The sequence below is a fragment of the Pteropus medius genome, unplaced genomic scaffold (assembly GCF_902729225.1).
Source record: "Pteropus medius unplaced genomic scaffold, Ma_sr-lr_union100, whole genome shotgun sequence".
Lineage (NCBI taxonomy): Eukaryota > Metazoa > Chordata > Mammalia > Chiroptera > Pteropodidae > Pteropus > Pteropus medius.
In genome coordinates this window covers 7555265-7576825 of record NW_024340849.1, presented here as the reverse complement: position 1 = coordinate 7576825, position 21561 = coordinate 7555265, and the positions used below count along the sequence as shown (strand labels likewise).

Below are 21561 nucleotides of genomic sequence, written 5' to 3'. Positions count from 1 at the left end.
GTACTCATTAGCGGAAAAGAACGTTGGATTTTATTTTGTCATTATCCATGAGTAGTATGTCTATTAGACCCTGATTTTTCCATTTCGTAAGATTATACAGTTTTAGGCCATTTTTCTGAGATCCACCTATTTAATTTTTGTACAAAATGGATATGGCCAGGTTAAAAGTTTTTAAATTATATTTTCAAGTTAATAGTCCTGGAGCTATGTAAAGTTTCAAGAAAAAAAGACTCTATAATTTTTAGAATATTTCTAAATATAGAGAAAATATTGCCGTAGAGATTTCAAGGATACTTTGTTAAAATTCAGTGAAAATTTAAGATGCTGTAGTTGATAACTAATTTATGTCAATCACACATTTGGATGTTATCAATTACAAATATTTACTTATCCTCGTCACTATAAATAATGCAACGGGTTCATGTGTACAAGTTCAAATTGTGGCTTTCTGTTACTAGGGACCTGCATCTCTCTCTGATTCTATAGCGCATAGATCCAGATGTGCTAAATGACAGATGTCACCTCCAACAACATCCTTCTCTGGTCACAGCCTGACTGCACTAGTAGCCCTGCCTTTCCCTCCGTTTCACTTTTCAAAACAAATTATTTCTTTGCTTTCAGTATTTCCTATGCACCAAATGTACTTACATATAATCTAAATGGTTCCCATAGCCCACAGAGCAAGGCATGGTGCTGATACCTGCTTACCTCAGGTGTCAGGCTCTCTGAGCCTCCACTCACCCAGGAGAAAGAACGACACCATCATTCTTTCCACTAATTACAAACGTGTCCCTCACTGATTAAATTGCATACCCCTCACACCGTGATTTTTTTATCATGGTGTATTTCCTTTGTGGCACGTATCACAAGTTATAAATATGTTTGTTTGCTTTACTCAAATATAAAAGCACCTTGAGAGTAGTGATCTTATCTTAATCTCTTTTTTAAACCAATATCGTCTCAGAGCCTAGTATAAGCATGTAGGAAGACAAATATTTGGGAGTCAGTCTGTAAAAAGAGTATTCCTCACACTCTATTTTACTACCTTTGCCATATATGTTAAGCCCCTCAAGAATAGGTCCAATCTCTCTTTTTTTCTATCATTCAATAAATAGAATAGATATCAAATAACTTCTTTTGATTTGATTTGTCAAAATCCCATGTGAGTACATGAACTTTCTTTCTGTGCCCCAGTTATATGACTCAAAGTTTCGCACAACACAAAGGAGTAGGAACTGAATTTTCTGACTTTATCAAAGAAGTTCACAGCACATGCATTTAACAAAACAAAATGATATGTATGGCACTACTTAAGCACTTTACAAATATAAACACACTTAACCTTCATTAAGTCACTATGAGGTCGTTCCTTTGAGCTAAGTTCTATTTATTATCTCCAATTTGGAAAAGAGGAAACAGGCAGAGAAGGTAAAATACTTTGCCTAATTAACAGATTTTTAGTACTATTTATGCAGATTTAAGAACAGCAAAGAGTTAAAAAACAAAGTTATCAAAAAGCTAAGTTCTTTTTGCATATCGATGTGGATATTTGTCATAAATTTCTGAAATTGCATACAGATCGTGCTAGCAGATTTTTCATTTAGAATAGGTCACATTCAGTTACACCTTAGAGATACAGTAGTAATTGTAGTATAATTACTGTTTCACTGTTGAGTATGTCATCTGGCAATAAAATTTTATAGTGGCATTTCTTAAGACCATATACAGTTAAAATGTTTCGAGTATCCTGTATCTTTCATTTAGATCAGCTGTCCAAAAGAAATATATTGTGAATCATAGTATGAACCACATATATACTTTAAAATTTTCAAGGAACCTCATTAGCAAAAGTAGAAAGTGAAATAAATGCTAATGATATATTTTATTTAAAGCAGTATAAGCACACTATTATCATTTTAACAAAGTCAATGTTATTAACATACTTTTTAACAAAAATTATTTTTAAAATAATTAACATGTGTACTTTATACTTAGGGCAGGCACATCTCAGTTCATAATAGCCTACTCAGTATCCACATGTGGCTACCATGTTGGATAATGACTATTTATGCAACTGTTTTAGGACTAGTTGATTTTTTTCACATAGACCATAGAAAAAAGTTGGCTTATCCTTCAAGTCTTACCTCAGTGTCATCTTTTATGAGATTTTCTCTAGATATCCTGGCTAGAATATACCTTCCCATACATATTTTCATAGCAAATGCTTTATATTTTTATATAATTGATTTCTTATACAAAATATTAAACTTCTTAATGACAAGAGCTATTTGCATACCTCCAGTCATAGTACCTTGCTTATTCTTCGTGCTTAAAATACATTTGTGCAAAATAAAATCACTGTCCTTACAGGCTTATAGTTTTAGCAAATTAGTGGTCAGTACAATATATTGTTAAATGAAATTTAGGCTTTAACATTTTGATGGCAGTCTCTAAACAATGGGTTTAAACTTTAAGTGGCATTTAACAAGTGTATACATATAAAGTCTTGCAATTGGTTTTACAACAAAAAACCTTTTACAGAGTTTTAGGATGGAAAAGATGGGGCTTGACGGTAGCTCACATAATTGAGTAATTTTAAATAAACCCCAGACTCAACATTTGAACTATGTAAAATATAATTAAAATACATTAAGGTAAGTAGTCCCTCTTTACTATAAGTAGCCTTATCTAGCAGTGGTACCATTTTGTACCACGTCCACAGAATTCTGTCTAGTTCAGGATACCAAAACTAGATGTTGAGACTTCTGACATTTGCAAGCATAGAGAATTCATTCGATGCAGGGGATTCAGCAAGACAATAAGGTGCCGAGCTGAGAACCACACTGTAAGTTCTTTTGGAGCAAATCTGGATGACTTTTAAAGTGCCTGCCATCTTTAAGATAAGGCACTTGATGACGGTAGTGCAGATTTGGGCTTCTTAACTGAGGGGCCAGTGATGCCATGGTGACCTCTGGGGAGTTGGTCAGACGCATAGGACTAAAATACTACCACGATGACTACACAAAAACCATGTTCCAGTTTAAATGTCTGGCTATATATCTGTCACAGACCACAGCAAAACTCAGAATGAAGGCGCCCACTAACTTATGCTTCTATATTTTTCAACATTTCTTTTTTCTTGCAGTTTTGGGAGCATGGTTGCTCCAGCCTGCATGCTTCTTTACCTATGTATTGCGGAACCATCTCATACGGGTTGCATTGTGATGTATGCTGTGTGTATATACAGCCTACAGAGTTTGAGCTGTTCTCGTTACGGTTTTCCCATGCCCAGCTCTCTTTCCTACACACCGGGTACTGAGAAAATGTTGACTTGAATGTTATGAAACTGAATTCTAAAACCAGAAATTCAGGTCAACATGATGCTTTTACTGCTGCAACAACATCCTAACTGCTTTTCTAACATCTACTCTCCCCTTTCTGTTCTCCGTCCAATCAGAATGAATGTTTCCAGCAACAACAAAAATCTGATCGTATCCCATACTCCATAAAACACGCTGGTTCTAGGTCTGCGGGGTCTTCTAATGCCCCATCTCCGGCCTCGTTTCCTACCTAGCTCTCTGTTCTCTAGTCACGTTGGCTCCAAACTGCTCCTTGGTTGCCTGTGCCAAGAATAGTCTTCACTATCACCTCTGTACCCCTAGGCCAGCCTGCAGTTCCCTCAGTTAAATCTTCTTTGTCTGGACCTGTTTCCCACAGTACATATCTTTAAAAGATCATGTTTCCCTCTTTTGGAAAAATATGTTCACATTTAGTTGTGTTATTATTTAATTCATATCTGTCTACCCCATTCAATTGTAAGTCCAATGAAGAAAAATATTAGGCCTGCTTCCATGTGCAACATTATATCATACCTAATGCATATACTAAATGGTTAACACGTATTTGTTAAATGGATATGTAAATTCATGAACCAGCTCAATGTGAGTGCCACGTCTAGACTTTAGCTAGACGTAAATCTTTTCTCTGTCTCCAAATTATAGTCCATATGACAGAAAAGATATATGATAAAACCACTTAAGCTATATAATCTTGTGCTTACTTAGCAGAAAATATTTTTTAATACAAGGATTATCTCCATAGCACTTAATACTTTTTCTACATAAAGGTTAAAATTTATTTTTATACCTGCTCAAATAGTTAGAAAACAGTATTCTCTAAAGTCATTGAAATGTTAAACTATCTAAGCTTCTAAAACGCTTCATAGTTTTTCAGCTTCAGGCAACATTACAAAACAAGATAAATTCCATAATATATTTATATCCTTAATGTGTACTGTATCTTTGGGCTGAAACACCCATGGGTGCTCCCGTGTTTCACCTTTACTAAACACTATACTTGAGCATCAAAAGTCAAGTTTATCAGTAGTGTGAAAATATATTTACAATAGAATATAGGGATGATTGTTATGTATGTATGTATATAGATGCACGCACGCACGCACACAGCTGACCCTAGAACAACATGGGGGGTCAAGTGCATCGGCACCACGCAGTCCAAAACCCATGTATAACTCACGGACCCCAAAAACGTAACTAAAAGCCTACTGTTGACCTTACCGATAACAAACCATCAGTTAACGCATATTTTGTATGTCATATGCATTATATAACGTATTCTTATAATACAACTAGAGAAAAGAAAATGTTTAGAAAACCATGAGAAAATACATTTACATGTACTCTACTGTATTTAACAATACCGTAAGTTTATGCTGTTACAAATGAATCATCTGCCAGGATCTCTATCAATATTGTCTTATATGATACAAAACACTGTAGATTTTATATGTATTACTAACAGCAGACATCAAAAATAGAAAGATAATGTGCAAAACCATTTATATACAGCTATAATGATTCATGCATTGATAACGAAGCAGCAGCAATATGATTACTGTATTGTAGTAGCCTAGTGTAATCAATATGATTGCTTCATGGTAGCTTAGCCTCCACACTAATGAATGAATCATTATAAAATTTTTACAGCCTACACTATTACGGTCATAGTCATAATACAGTATTGGATACGTTGTTACAGTCTTTTAAAAAACACCTATGATGATGATATGTTGATATGCTATTTCTCCAATTATGAGAGAGTGTGAGAAGCATACTTTATGGTAATGTAATTCTTTGCAAGTAAAGTTAGAAAACAGTAAGAAACAAAGACATTATTAATTTTATATGAACTATCACTCACATCAAACCTGTGTAAGGATAGGCTGTCTGCTTTAGGACAAGTCATACACACGATGAGTACCTGGGCGATAATGATGACGTGAAAACGTTTCAGACAGTTCTTGCCAGTCACTAGCTCTTCACACAGAAACACATACACAACAAGTAAGTTAATTAAGTGTAAGGCGTGATGATTATTCACTGCTCGCTAAATGCGAGCGGATCATCGTGAAGGTCTGCATCCCATCTTCACGTTGAATAGGCTGAGGAAGAGGACGAAGAGGAAGGCTTGGTCATGCTCTCTCGGGCGGCAGAGATGTGGGAATTGAAGGGCAGGGCAGGAGAGGCAGGCACACCTTGTGTAACTTTACGGAAACACATAGTCGTTTCTGTCTGACATTTTTACATTTTCATTTCTCTAAAATGCTCTATGAGGTTCCACTCCTGCCGCCGTTTGCGTTAGCCTCGGTGCTCATATCCCAGAAGGTTCCGTGCCACAAAAGATGTCAGAGTGATCTCAAATAATCAGAACTCTTCTGCCAAATTGATTAAAGTCACCTGTTCCCTGTCACTGCTTCCTCTCCACGTCGTCCTCTTTGGTGCTGGCTCAGAATCATTCATCTCCATCATGTCGTCTTCTGTTAATTCCTGTTGTATGGTGTCTATTATCCTTTAAACTTCTCCAAGATCCATATCTTGAAACCCTTCACCCCCCACCTTCTTTGCCATATCCACAATCTCAGATTTCCTTGAACGGCTCTGTCGTAAATATGAAATCTTACACAACATCCGGACACTGTTTTCTCCAGCAGGAATGTATCGCTTTGGGCTTGGTGGCTTTCACGGCTTTTTCTGCCACAGTGATGGCATCCGCAGCGGTGTAATCCTTCCAGATTTTCGTGACGTTCTCTCTGTCGGGGTTCTCTTCCAGAGCCTTGACAGCCCTTTCTCTAGAGATCGTATTTAATGAGCCTTATGTCCTAGAGGCTGAACTAGAGACAATTTGTTTGGGGACAAGTGGGCCACTATGACACCGTTGGTGTTGAATTCATGGCATTCTGGATATCGTCTAATATCAAAAAGACTTTAAAAGTCAGTCCCTTGCAGGTAATTCCTGACTTCAAGACAAAGCATCGAGAGGAACAATCCAGAGAAAGAGTTCTTGTCCAGGCCTGCTCATGGTCCAACCAAAATGCTGGTGGCTCTTGTTTATCTTTCCCCTTAAGGCTGGGAGTTAGTGGTGCTGTGGACAAGGGCAATGCTGCTCCTAAACCTGGCTGCACATGCACAAAATGATAGGTTCAGCTTACCCCTTCCTGCCTTAAATCCCGATGCTTGCTTCTCTCCCTTAGTACAAGTGTCTTTTGTGATATTTTCCCCTCCAGAATAGGGCACTTCCATCTGCTTCTAAAACCTGTTCAGGCAGATAGCCTTCTTCCTCAGTCATTTTCTTAATGGCATCTGGGAACTATTCAGCTGCTTCTTGGTTGTCAGAAGCTGCTTCTCCTGGTAGCTTGTCATGTTTTTTAAGCCAAGCCTCTTTCTAAAATTATCAAACCATCCTTCGCTGGCCTTAAATTCTCCAGCTGTAGGTCCATCACCTTCCTTTTGCTTTAAGTTGTCACATAACGACTTTGCTTTTTCTCAAATCATATTGGAGAATAGCTATGCCTTTCTTACAGAGCGATCCTGCACCTACATAAAAGCCGCATTTTTCAAAGCAAGGTGCTGAATAACAAAGTATTTCACAAAACGTGCAAGGTTTTCTTACCTGCTGGCATAGCTGGAATGATGGCTTCACGAATTCCCTTTTCTTCTTCTTCTTCTTCTTCTTTTTTTTTTTTTACGATGGTCATTATGCTGGATACATTTATCTTGAAATGGCAGGCAACCACAACTGCAGACCACAATGTAAGGTACATCGCGAGCAATTCAGCTTCTTCTTGTAACGTTGTGACTTTTCCCTGCTTCTTGGAAGGGCTTCCAGCATCACCAGTGGCGCTTCATATGGGTCCCGTGGCGTCATTACAGCGTTACACTAAACGTCATGAAAAATATGCGAGAACCGCAAGAGATGACATTTCACTATGATGCAAACCTTGCTGGAGAGATGAAACTGCTCTCACGGAGATGGTCAGCATCGGGTGGTATTGCGAGCGGGTCATCGTAACACATGGGCTCAGCTCAAAAGCAATAAGAGGGGGCTCCGACGTTACAGTAGTATCGTAGGTATATAGTTAATGTTATACAGTTACAATTTAATACTGCATCTCTACGTTTGTTTACATTTCTCTTGATGACAAATGATGCCATGTACTGTGTAAGTTTTGATAAATTAACTTTTTATAATAGATTTTTGCATGTTTAATGGTAGTAAATGATAAAACACACTAATATACATTCATGATATACCTAACTTTTTCTTGTTTTTCAATATTCCTATACCACGTGGTTTATCTGCAATTTTTCAAATTGTCGCAAATTTCCAAAAGTCTTTCCAATATTTTCATTGTAAAATTTACTTACGGCTTCCAGTCAAGAGAGCAGAGTAGGTAAACTCTGTGCTAACCTCCTCCCGCGACATCAAAAGTACAACCATAGAACTGCCATTGTTGAGAGACCCCTGAGGACTCGCTGAACAAAAAAGCTCTATCAAGATACAGAGAAGTCATCACGCTAAGACCGTAGGAGGAGTGGAGTCATGGGGCTGGCAAGCCCCTCACCCAGGTGTGGCATTAAGAATCGGGTCGAATATCTCAGCTGCGGGGGTCATCCCTGAGGAGTGACGGGTCCCAGCGCCACACCTGGCTTGCCAGCCCAGGTCACCAGTGTCAGGAAGAGGAGTCCCCATAACATCTGGTTGTGAAGACTGAAGGAGACAGCATCTGAGTGAGATGGAGGGCTGCTGGAGTCCCAGGCCCTCATTTTGAGGGGCCCTGCATGGACTCGCTTGTTCACAGACTCACTTGTGGTCTCTGCTGCAAAAGCAACAGCTCAAAAAGCTCCAGGGACATATGGGGAGGAACTGAATTCAATAGCTTTAGGGCTATGGCTGGAAGGGCAGAGCAGCTCTCTCTGGGGACAGAAGCCCTGGCAGTCACCATTGATCCTTTGTTGACTCCCCCAACCCAGCTGGCACGTGCAGGTGGGCACTAAATGTGAGCTCTCCATCAACCTGGCTGAGACCCCGCCCCACCCAGCTTATGTACCTGGCCCTAGCTGCTTCCACACAAGTGGCCTGACTCTGCTGGCACCAGACTTTCCTAAAATCCCTCAAAGGTCTACAAATACCCCAAAAGCAGCAGCTGGCTTTGGCATGTCTTGTACTTCTTGCTAAGTAACCGTAAGCCTGACACAAGTGGCAGCTGGTCTCAACATGTATTTTAACTCATCAGGTGGCCAAAAGCCTGGTATAAGCTGCATCCAGTGTTGACTTGGGACATGGTTTCAACAAAGCAGCCACAAACCCAGTACAAGTCATCGCTGGCCTCAGTTCACATTATGGTTCCCACCAAATGGTCCCAAGCCTGGCACCAGTAGCAGCTAGAATTGGTTCTTAGTGTAGCCACCTCCAAGCCCAATGGCAACCAACCACAGGTCACTCTGTAGCTCTCATCAGGCAGCCCCAAGCCTGCAGCTGACCTTGTCTGCACCAAAGCCCCTCCAAAGAGGCTCCAGAACCAACACATCTGGTGGCCAGCCTCAGACCACAGCAGTGCACTACCTAACTAGCTCCACAAACAACATACTCAAAGAGAAGATTTGGCTGCACCCAGAGCCCTGCTAAAAGGCGAAAGAGATCAATGCAGTAAGAGATATAACTCATGTAAACATCTACACACCCAATGTACGAACACCTAAATATGTAAAGCAAATATTGACAGATGTGAGGGAGAGATGGACAGTAATACAGTAATAGTAGGGGCCTTTAACACCCCATTGATATCAGTGGATAGATCATCCAGACAGAAAATCAACAAGGAAACAGTGGCTTTAAATGACACATTAAATCAGGTGGACTTAATTGACAGTGTTAGGACATTTAAACCAAGGGCAAGTGGAATATTTTCCAGGCTAGACCATATGTTAGGCCATAAGATATAAGTCTCAGTAAATTTAAGAAGATTGAAATTATACCAAACATCGTGTTCAATTACAATAGTATGAAACTATAAATCAATTACAAGGAAACTGAAAACAAACACAGGGAGGCTAAATAACATACCACTAAACAATGAATGGGTTAAAAATGAGATCAAGGAAGAAATCAAAAGATTCGTTGAGACAAATGAAAATAAAACCACAGTGACTCAAGATCTGTAAAACACAGCCAAAGCAATTCTAAGAGGGAAATTTATAGTGATACAGGTCTACCTCAATAAACAAGAAAAACCAAACTAAATGATCTAAACTTTCATCTAAAGGGAATAAAAAAGAATAACCAAAGCCCAAAGTGAGTAGAAGGAAATAATGAATGGAGTAGAAACAAAATTAAGCCTAAAAAAATACAAAATTATCAACTGAAATTGAGAGCTAGTTCTTTGAAAAGATAAAATTGATAGACTTCTACGGTTTCATCAAAAAGAATAAAATACCTAGGGATAAATTTAAGCAAGGAGGTAAAAAATCTGTTCTCAGAAAATTATAAGACATAGAAAAAAGAAACTGAAGAAGATATAAACAAATAAAAGGATATATCATGCTCATGGATAGGAAGACATTAAATTGTTAAAATGGCCATACTATCCAAAGCGATCTATGGATTCAGTGCAATCACTATCAAAATACCAATGTCATTTCCCATGGAACTAGAACAAATAATCCTAAAATTTACATGGAACCACAGAAGACCCCCAAATAACCAGAGCAATATTGAGAAAGAACAAAGTTAGATGTATCACACTACCTGATATCAAATTATACTATGAGGCCATAGTAATCAAAACAACATAACGCTGGCATAAAAACAGACACATAGATCAATAGAACAGAATAGAGAACTCAGAAATAAACCCATGCCTATATTGTCAATCACTCTATGACAAAGGAAGCAATATGCAATAGGGTAAAGACCATATCTTCAATAAATTGTGTTGGGGAAGCTGGACAGATACATGCAAATGTATGAAACTGGATCACTTTTTTACACCATATACAAGAATAAACTAAAAATGGGTTAAAGATTTAAATGTAAGACCCGAAACCATAAACTCCTAGAAGAAAATAGAGGCAGTAAACTCTTTGACCTTGCTCTTAGCAATATTTTTTGGATAAGTCTTCCAGGCAAGGGAAACAAACAAAAAATAAATGGAACTACATCGAAGTAAAAAGTTTCTGTGCAGCCAAGGAAACCATCAACAAAGTGAAAAGACAACTACTGAATGGGAGAAGATATTCACCAGTGATATATCCAATAAGGGGTTAATATCCAAAGTATTTAAGGAACTCGGACAACTTAACATAAAAAAAAAACGTGATTAAAAAATGTACAGAGGACCTGAATAGACATATCTCCAAAGAGGACATATAGATGGCCAATAGGCATATGAAAAGATGCTCAACACCACTAATCATCAAGGAAATGCAAATTAAAACCACAATGAAATGGGACTGCACAACTGTCAGAATGGCTATCATCAATAAATCAAGAAACAAGTGTTGGCGCGGATATGGAGAAAAGTGACCCTCTTACACTGTTGGCAGGATTATAAATTGATACAGCCACTCCGGAAAACAGTGTAGAAGTTCCTCAAATAACTAAGATTAGAACTACCATATGACCCAGCAATTCCACTTCTGAGTACTTATCAAAGAATTCCAAAACAATAATGTGAAAAGATACATGTGCCCCTGTGTTCATTTAACATTATTTACAATAGCCAAGATATAGAAGCAACCTGAGTGTTCATCGATAGACAAATGGATGAAGCGGTGGTACATATATACAATGGAATATTACTCAGCCATAAAAAATGAAATTTTGCCATTTGTGAAAATGTGGATGGCCCTTGAGGGTATTATGCTAAATGAAATAAGTGAAACACAGAAAGACAAATATTGCCTCTTTTATATATGGAATCTAAAAAGCAAAATAAACTAACAAAAACAACGGAAACAAACTCATAGATACAGAGAACAAATTGATGATTGTCTAATGGGAGGGGTTTGCAGGGATGGGTGAACAAGGTGAAGGGATTAAGAAATACAAATTGCCAGTTATGAAAAGTCATGGGGATGTAAAGTATAGCACAGGGTATACAGTCAATAATATTGTAATAACTATAAATGGTGTCAGATGAGTATTAGACTTATCAGGGTGATCGCTTTGTTAATTACATAAATATCTAATCACTACCTTGTACACCTGAAAGTAATATAATATTGTATGAAAACTGTAAAAAGTTAAAATTAAAAATCTACTTATAAGTGGACCCATACAGTTCAAACCCACCTTGTTCAAGGGTCAAACACGTGTGCGCGTGTGTGTATGTGTATAAAAAGGTTTATTGTAATTATACAAAGGAAAGAGAATAGAGAACTTTGAAATGTTTTGCCTACTTCGACTTTGATTTCAATTAAAAGAGCATCTAATTATTATATAATTTTTATCCTCTTCGTTTTTTTTTTTTCACGTTCATGCCCGTTTATTTCCTACATCTTTTGGCACGCAAACGGACATGCATTCCCTCTGAGCTTTGCTTTCTAGTGTGTGCAACAGATTTCTCAGCGTCATCTGCCTCTACCTGTCCACTCATTATGATTCCCTGAGACCTTTCCATTCTCCATCTTATTCTGTTCGATTTCTCAATAAAATCTTTTTTGGTCCCGTTTTCCTTTTGTTGCAATTTCTTTAATTTTAGAGGAACTATGTAAAAAGTTTCAGAAACTAAAGTTATATCTCAATCTAAAATTATCTATTCATTTACCTTAAAACTTACTGATGCATCTTATTCTGAACACGCAATTGCCATTTGAGTTCTTGGCTTGTTTTCCTATTACCTTCTCCGGAGGTACTAAACTCACAGTATTATAGAAAGTGCAAAGGCTTTGAGGCAAACAGGGGTGGGCACGCCATAATATTGCGTTTTCTTACACTGACCGTAGACAGATTATTTCACGTGTCTAAGACAACCGTCAAATAGGAAAATCCCCCGAGAATTGCTATAAGGGTCCAACGATACGTCCCGTGTGTAGACCTTCATGTCTTGCCTTCCTGCCTTTTCTCTCGCCCATATAATCTTTGGTGCACAGGCTTTCCATATATTTATACACCTTCTACTTTGCTTGTTACTTAACCTTGTTTTTTTTTTACTTTGTTCAAAGGAGAAACAGTGTCTTCACTTGCTGAGTTCATGGAATTCTGAATTAATGTTATAACCATGAAAACTTTTCTGTTGCCCACTGAGTGGCTGGCATTCTGCTAACTCTGCTTATATTATTCCCCAGTCTCTTTATCTCTATAACCAGCCTGTGAATGCCGAAGTTGTCTATAATTATCATGTATAACCAGACTCAATTAAAGTTACTTGTCCAAGATCACACAGCTCATATGTGGAAAGGCTAGACTTTTATCCAGGGCCTTCTTGACACTAAAACTACATGTTAGTTTTCAAGGTCCATGCTAGGATGTTACAACAGAGTAGTTGTGCAGTTGTAATATTCTGGCATAGACCGTGAAAACCACAAGGTTTTGGAGTGGTGGAAATGCGAATTCTCAGAAGACAAGAAGGGACGGGAGTAGGGAATCCACTTGGCAGGGAAGGGAGGTGAGTATCAGACCGCTTATGGGAACTAAGAGAGAAATGAATGATGTACAGGCTTTTGAATTACATCTCTGCCATTTTGATGAAGCCAGCTGGAAACTCACATGCAGTAAATAGGTCAGGGTCAAATGAGAGAAAAGGGGGAAAAATGTGTCACGATAAACAGTTGGTTTTACAACTATTTCCAAAAACCTCCAATAAAAATGTTTCCAGTAATCACTTCTCTGTTGATGATGGAAAAGTGGATAGCAGACAAATACTTAAAGTATATACTTTTCACTGTCGAAAATAAAATCATGTAAGTACTTAGATATTTGGGTTTTCAAAGCCGATCAAGGTGGAGGATGGAACATCTCTCAGCCCCGAGCCAGGCAACGCTTTTAGTGACTCAGAACTACACTGATGTCCTTCTTGGTTTTTACATTTTTATTTCGAAATGTATTCTCAATTACCCAAGTAAAACCTTATATTTTAAATATAAATATTTCTTTTAAAAAACATGGTGGGAGTAATGACACCATAGGCCTTTTAGATCTACCCCTAAAAAATAGCTGATGTGATAAAAAATTGTTAAAAAGATATTTATAGACAGAGATTATTTATATATTTTTTAATTCCAAAATTTAAGAATACCCTTTCTACTTCATTTTAACTTAATCAAGGGCCCATGAAATCTAATACGGTCCCAATTCAGCTAGCATTCAGTCAGTGGTAGCTGGATCGGGGTTCTTGTTAAGTGTGTATAGCCAGTGAAGTTGATTATTTTATTTTATATATTTTGCTTTCCAGTGTAACCATGTGCTTTATTATCCTAATTATTTTGGTATAGGAAGAAAAATTACTCATGTTAAATGGGTGTTTTATTTCTTAAATCTATCTTTAGCTAATGCTGAAATTGTTACAACCTATATTATCTCTCTCGGTATAATGCATAAAGACCACGTTGAATATTTCATATTAAACGTGGGACTCAATTTATGACAGAGAAGCTTTTAATCTTTGTATATGGCCCAACGTGCTGGATTTTACTTAACAGCTGATTTTCAGACAAGCATGAGGCATTTCTTCAAAGAACCCGACCAAATGCTATAATCCATTTCCTTCTGAAATTGCAGTTGCTAAATTATACCCAAAACATTTATGAATGTCACTTTGCCTTTTTAGCAATTAAGGAGTTCAAAAAGAAAAAAAAAGAAAAGAAAAGCAAGAAAAACCCCTTTCTGTTCCATAGCTTTAAAATCATTATATTTATCCTGGCCCTTCGTTTTGCTCTATCAAATCCTGTGGAGGTTACATTAAAGGGAGAGAGGCATGCATTCTGAACAGGCGTGGAAAAGGATTTCTTTTGATGAAATGAAGTGTTCGATTTTAGAGCTATGTTAGCAATTTGAGCACATCTTCTGTTGTGAATTCCCACGTGAGTCGCCAGCCAATTCGTTTCCCTCTAAAGGGCAGCAGTTCTGACTCACGTCAGATGCCTCGTTCAGCACGAGGAGGGACAGTCAGGGAGTTGTAACCTTTCCCTCTGCTGTCTCGTTGTTTCAGTGTTGATCCTCCTGATCGTCACCATGAGACGACGGAAAAAAGAGCCGCTCATTTTTGATGAAGAGAGAGATATCAGAGAGAACATCGTTCGGTATGACGACGAGGGTGGAGGGGAGGAGGACACAGAAGCCTTCGACATGACGGCACTGAGAAACCTCAACGTCATCAGAGACACCAAGACCCGCAGGGACGTGACTCCAGAGATTCAGTTCTTGAGTCGACCGACTTTTAAAAGCATCCCGGATAATGTCATCTTCCGGGAATTTATTTGGGAAAGACTGAAGGAGGCCGACGTTGACCCCTGCGCCCCACCCTACGATTCCTTGCAGACCTATGCATTCGAAGGAAATGGCTCAGTAGCGGAGTCGCTCAGCTCCTTAGACTCCCTCAGCTCAAACTCTGATCAGAACTACGACTACCTGAGTGACTGGGGGCCTCGTTTTAAACGACTCGCAGACATGTACGGGACTGGCCAGGAGGGTTTGTACTCATAGCCCTGGAACCCCCCCCCCCATTTGAAATGGACCGAAGAAAAAGGAAAAGCAAAAACAGAAAAACAGAAACCAACACTACATCCAGAAAACAGGAACTCCACTTGCCAGAGAAAACGGTTGTAAATATTTCTCCATTTTTAACTGTTTAGGTTTCTGCCTTGGTGAAGCGTATATTCATGAGATTAATCCAAGGGACTGCACTGACCACAGACTCTGAGCATTTGCAGGCTTTTTGATAAAAAGAAATGCTCAGTGGTTTGTGAATAGATAGCAACTCTCAGATACCTGCAAAGGCACCTGACCTTCATGAGTAGTGCCCTGTGTCGTCAGTGAACCAAGGATGCCCTGTACACACCTTCATGGTACTTGCCAGACACAAGACTAGAACCCGATGTGCCATTGAAAAGTCCCAGAACTTCTTGCGTATCAAAACTTGGGACAAATTGAATTTATAGTGATGCTTTTAGCTTGCTAGATTAGAGAATCCAGCAGAATTTTATCGCTATGGGTTGGCAAATATATTTTATTTAGCCATAAATAAATTCTTAGAAAATCCTCCCCAATCCTCCAAGTTAAGCCGATAAAATTTGGGTTAAGGCAACATAAACCATTGTTTAGAAATAAATACGAAGTGTTCCAAAGGAAGAAAAGGTAAATCATTCTTTAAGTGTGCCATCGTTTCGAGATGCTTGTGTAGGTATGAAAAAAAGTTGCTGTCTATTCGTTGATTTTTTACTATCTCTTCTGATTTATACAGGAGAATATCTTTTTTTTTTTTTTATTTGACACATGGTGTTATATTTATTTTGGAGCTCCAATCTCCACTAAATTCAGGTCCATCTTACTGCCTCACAGTATTAAGCTCGTCAGAACATGCTGAGTTTTCTCCTGTCTGAGCTACATGAAGGAAATGAAGCATGGAAATGGGGAACAAAACAGCAGAGAATTGAGCCCTGTTGCAGTTTACGTCTCAGAGAGGAGCACAGCTACAAGGAGAGATGAGTTGTTTGGTCTGAGCCATCGGAATGTACAAGACATTGGAATAAAATATTTGTATTTTAGAAAGAAGATTTCAGAGAGAGTCGAGATGTTCTTTGATGCAAGATTTATTTTTCAAGGTCACAAATTCTATATGTTCCAAAGACTTTTGAGAATTTGTTTTACCCCCAACCTCTTTTGCTGTAAACATATTGAATAAAAGACTGGTGTTATATATATATATATATGTGTGTACCTTAAATAATGTCATGTTGTAAATTTCAAAACCCATCTTTAAATTTCAATGCAAATATGTTCCTCGAGAATAAACCTGGCAATGTGCACATTCTACGCTGGTTTACATGTGCCAAAATGAGGAGAGCAATTTCAAGTGATCGTGTATTTAAGTTTGAGATGAGCTTCTTCAAATGAAGAATTTTATGGCTAAAACAATATTTCTACTTATTTTCTTCCTAGAACAATACTAGTTTAATGTGCATATATTCAAGTAAGAATGGATTTTTGTTCTTTCTTTTCTTCTTTTAAAAGGAATTGTAGTTGGGTTCCTAATAAATCTACAGAGAGTGGACACTGTATAGGAAATTATGTTCTAAAAGTGCTTCTTTCTGAAAGACAAACACTGGGACTAGAATATCGATATTTTGATGACACAGGAGAAACTTTGTAGGACTCTGTAAGCTTGCAGCCCACCTTTAGAAATTAAGTATGTAAAAGTGGCCTTCAGCTTCATCAAAATAAATAATTCAATAAATTTGATTTTCTGCCAACTGTCCTTTCATTTGAATAAAGTTGTAGACGTCATTTCATGATTAGATAGATATGCTTCTTGCAATATTAATATATGAAAACCTAATTTTATAACAGAGTAAAAGGTACTGTTCATTACTTTTAGTCACATAAGTTTTTCGAATTTAAAACAAAAACCATAATACACATACCCTTTTCAATAAAATCACAGTGTGGTGTAGGAATTATGTAGGTATTGAGTCAGCAAGGTGCTGAGACAACAATTTTGCAATAATCCCCATGTTGTCTGCAAGAAGATAAAATAGTTTAGTACATTCAGATTCTAATGTCAAAACTGCTGACTGTTGCACCTATCACTTAATGGAGGTTTGAATGTATTTTAGAAAAGGAATATCACATTATTCACCTTGCTTTCTCTCCTTTTAAAGAACATATATTTTGTGTTTTTTTCATTTTTTTTCATATTTGCTAGTAACAGATTGGGAAAAGGAAGGCTTAAATTTAAATATTTGAATAAAGATTTGAATATTTGAAATAAAGATTTGAATTTCTTGCATATGCCCAATTGCCATTTTATGTTTGGAAGATTATATCAGTACAGTATTGAACTTGATTCAGTGGTATTTTTAAAAAACACTTGAGATGACTTGGAAGAATGTCCATTATGTTGACAAAATTTATATGAAGTACTCTAGCTAAGCTTAATTGTAAGACAGTGAATTTGTTATTTTAGCTTCCTTTTTTCTTCAGAAATCTAACGGTGTATATGATTATCCAGTATAATAGTTGAGAGATAGGCTATGTTTTAAAACCAGGGACTAGAACAGTTAATTGAATAAAAAAAGTCAATGTTGAAACAAGTCAGGAGCTTCTCCAAAAATATTTAAATAAATACTTATTACATAGTCACTAAAATTCAGTGGTGTACTAGAGCCAGCTAGAGCCAGCTAGAACCGGCTCTTAACAACCAGCGATGCCATCATCTCTTCCCATCTCCGCTGCCATTTTTTGGTAGGCTGCTTTGTGAGAACCAGTTGTCAAAATTTTACCAACACGTCATTGCTTAAATTACTTTATAAAAGGACATCTCATGATTGTGAATACAGTATAAACTAACGATACTAAATAATGATGAGAGGAATTTATGCTCTATCCTACTATCTATAGGCACGTGTGGTAGTGATTTCCTGTTATCAAATGCCTGGAGCTACAAGTAGAAAGGAAAAAGATTCAATATGGGAAGCAATGGCGTAATAATTTCAAGTTTAGACAATAGCTCAGAAAGTCAATAAATGTACAGATTTTCCATTTGTCCATATGAGGCCACCATTAGAAACTCAAAATGCACAAAGTAATTCACATTTTGAACAACTGCTTAAAAAAATTTTACATTCCACTTGTTACTGTCCACATCGAGGAAGTATGTCTAAGCCCCTATTCTGAAATGTTGTTATCACTGCATAATTTTAAGCCAGCGTAACAAATGTGAAAACAAACTTTAACCAAGAAAGTGGACTTTCACAGATCAAGCCTAAATTATCAGTGTGGATTCATGGATCAGTCTATGTTAAAGCAACATTCCAAGGTCAGCTACAGACCAAAATTAGGAAGGAGACAAGATAAAGATTAGCCGTGTGGAGTCAATGAGGACATCAATTACGTAGATGGACCCTGGAAACTTTTTCTTTTGATACAAAGCTCAGTAGAGGCTGACTGCAGTTGTGGTTAGAAAACCACAAGACAGGCAGGAAGCAATAACGTGTAGGTAATGATAGCTGCCTTTTCCCTCTGTCCTCTGAGAATGTTTTAAATTATTTTAACTTCATGCACAATTACATTTATTACACTGGGTGATGGCTAGGCTTTGGCAATTATTGTCATGTAAATGGTGTAGTTATACAAGGTATGAGTGATATTTGTGTGATGGCCCACGTGCACAAAGAAACTTACATGCAAATAGACTTAGCATTCAAGTAAGGAGCTCAAAGTAAATTAAGGTACATATAAGAGGCAAAAACCATCCAGTTTAAATATTTTAACGTTTTTAAGCACTAGTTATTAATATTATTCTTCGAATTTTCAATTTTGACATCTATTAACAAACTGGCTTTATTACCCTAATCATTCCTGAATCACTATTTAAATGTTTATTTACAGTTGACCTAATTAAAATTGAATGAAAGCTTCAACTTACCGTTAACTCTTTCTAGTCAGGGTTGGCTGGAAGCATATGAAATGTATATGGCAATAGATAAGGAAAATATTTTCTATTAGTTTCGGTTGTGTATTTGATCTTAAATATACTGTGAGTTATTCTAAAATTATGGATAATATATAGTGTGAATATACGTTGCTATATGAAAGTTTGGCAAGAAAAACTAATACGACGTTAGCTGAGTAATCATCATAATCAAAAGAGCAAGAAAGGAGTAATAGCATTTACATTTCGAGTGTAACTGAAATTGTTTCAGAGGAGTAAGATAAGCCCTTAAGAAAAATGGGAGTTATTTGAGGCTGTGCTTTGGCAGGCATTGTAAAGTATAATTCCCGGGGGTGATTTTTCAAGCAAAAACAAGACAGCCAGCCCGTGTCACATTCGACACTTTTTCATTGTTATGTTAACTTGTACTGGCTCAGAGTTTAACTGAAAAGAGGAGGGTGCAAGCAGCAGTGGTGTGTGTGTGTGTGTGTGTGTGTGTGAGTAGGGGGGAAGGATGATAGGATTGGCGTACATTGGGAAGTATGTCTGAAGCAACCTTGAAAAAAATTGGTTAATTTTACCTTGTTAATACCAGTATATTATTGTCATTTGGCACGTGCCTGTGAGGCAGTAAAACTAGAAAATTTGATACTAACTAAAGGGAGGAATATTTTATTTAAGAATCTAATTTAATTTAAAATAGGATTTTGGTACGAAAGGGAGAGCATTTGGTTGAACTATCTGGATAATTGCCTCATTTAATGTTTATTGTGCGTATGGGATCTCACCGTTAACACAATATGGAGTGTGAATTACTTATGATGGGGTGTCACTGGGCTTTGGCCTTTTTAGTACCAGCATGGTGTCCTAGGAAGTACCAGTAGTCTGTGGTTGCACGATCTGGGTCAGAAGCCAGGTCCAGCACCATTTGGCGGTGCCCTGGATGCCATTCTCATTCTCTGAACCTTTATATCGTCATGATTAAAACGGAGTTAATTGCTATCCTGTCTGTTTTTAGAGGCTCGTGAGATGATTAAGTGAAAGTGCTGTGTAAATTGTGAAACACTATAAAAATGTAAGGCTTTATTATGGAAAATTATGATAATTATGTAATAAGGTTGATTATATTTATTGTTACATGGTAAACACAGATAATTTCTGGTTTTGGAAATATGCATTAAGAAAGAAGAAAACATACAATTAGGATCCTAAAGTGGGAAAGAATATTCAAAGAGACAATTGGCATAATTAATTGAAGCCGCTACCTAAAAACAGTCATTTTATCAAGTCTTTAAAGGTTGGAGTCTAACCCAGACTCATTAAATCATTAATACAAATTAATGATATTGGTGTGGGCAAGGGATTACGAATAAAGAACAGTGCTTTTCCACTCGTGCTGACTAAGCGGAAGGGGAGGCCTCAACCCATGCCAGCCTCCTTACAGATCACAAATACACCGGAACAGAGGAGACTATTAAGACAATAACGAATACAAGTTAGGTGATCTTCCAGACAGCCAGAGGAAATAACGAAGTGAGGTTCTAGAGAACTGAATAATTTTATCAGTCATGAGTGGCATATGTATAATTAATAATTCATATACTTCAAAGAATTAGAGAACAATAATATTGACTTAACATGAAAGCCATCCTGTACTTCTGTTTTGATGACTCGAAAGTACTTCCAATATCTTACAGCAGCTTAGTTTAGCTTTTTATAAACGAAGCAGCCATCGGAGATTAAAAACTAATATACACAGGCTCCTGCTGCTTTGTCAATGATCGCCGACTCATAAAATGAATGTTAATAAGCGCTTCGATTCAACTTTAGCTAGTAGTTATCTGGTTCTTTGAAGCTCATGTGAACAAGCATTACAAATACATACCTAACTATATAACTACTAAGAATGTTGAGAAGTACAACATGCTCACGCTCAAAATGTTAACGCTTACATTTTCATTGCATTAACAAAATTTTGCTAATGGTTTATATTTTTATAAGCAAGAAAATTATATGATTTACTACCTTACTGTTCCATGCTGTAGCTTTTTGTAAGTATAAACACTACGATTTTGTAGATCAAGATCTAGAATATGTAGCATGCCGAATATGACCAATACTTCGAAAGTAATCAACTTTTTAAAACAACAGATCAGGTAACTATATAACAATTTCATGTTGCCTGTAATAATAATTTTAAAGGCAAAAAAGGAAAAGAGAAAAGAACTCACTATACAAGTTATATTTTATATTTAGCTTCAAATTGCATATATATTACATATATATTGAGCTTATATATTGAGCCTGCCTACACACACACACACACACACATACACACACAATTTGAGGTTAAATGTTAAAGTGAAGCAAATGACTTTTAACATTTTGTTTTTATTTTGTGAGATAATTATGGCTATGGGATCCAACCTCTAAAATTATGTGGTCATGCTGAAAAAATGTGGCGCATTTGTAAAGTTGTTCCTTACTATAAAATGCATAATGTATTTCTCAAAATTTAGAGCAACTCGTATAAGTAAACTACACAGCATAACTTTCAATAAAACTGTTAGCATATTTATGAGGCTCTATTATAATTATATTAAAAAGAGTCGAAT

The 21561-nt window shown here is 37.1% G+C and overlaps 1 protein-coding gene across 2 annotated transcripts in view; it reads left to right on the top strand.

The window, feature by feature from the left end:
- The window catches only part of CDH7 (cadherin 7), a 120993-nt gene extending 104282 nt beyond the window's left edge, over positions 1–16711 (top strand). For both annotated transcript variants that reach the window (XM_039839981.1, XM_039839972.1), the window contains exon 12: positions 14507–16711. In XM_039839981.1, the coding sequence (XP_039695915.1) occupies positions 14507–15000 (494 nt within the window). In that variant the 3' untranslated portion in view covers positions 15001–16711. The remainder of the gene's footprint in view (positions 1–14506) is intronic.
- Positions 16712–21561: the final 4850 nt, after the last annotated feature.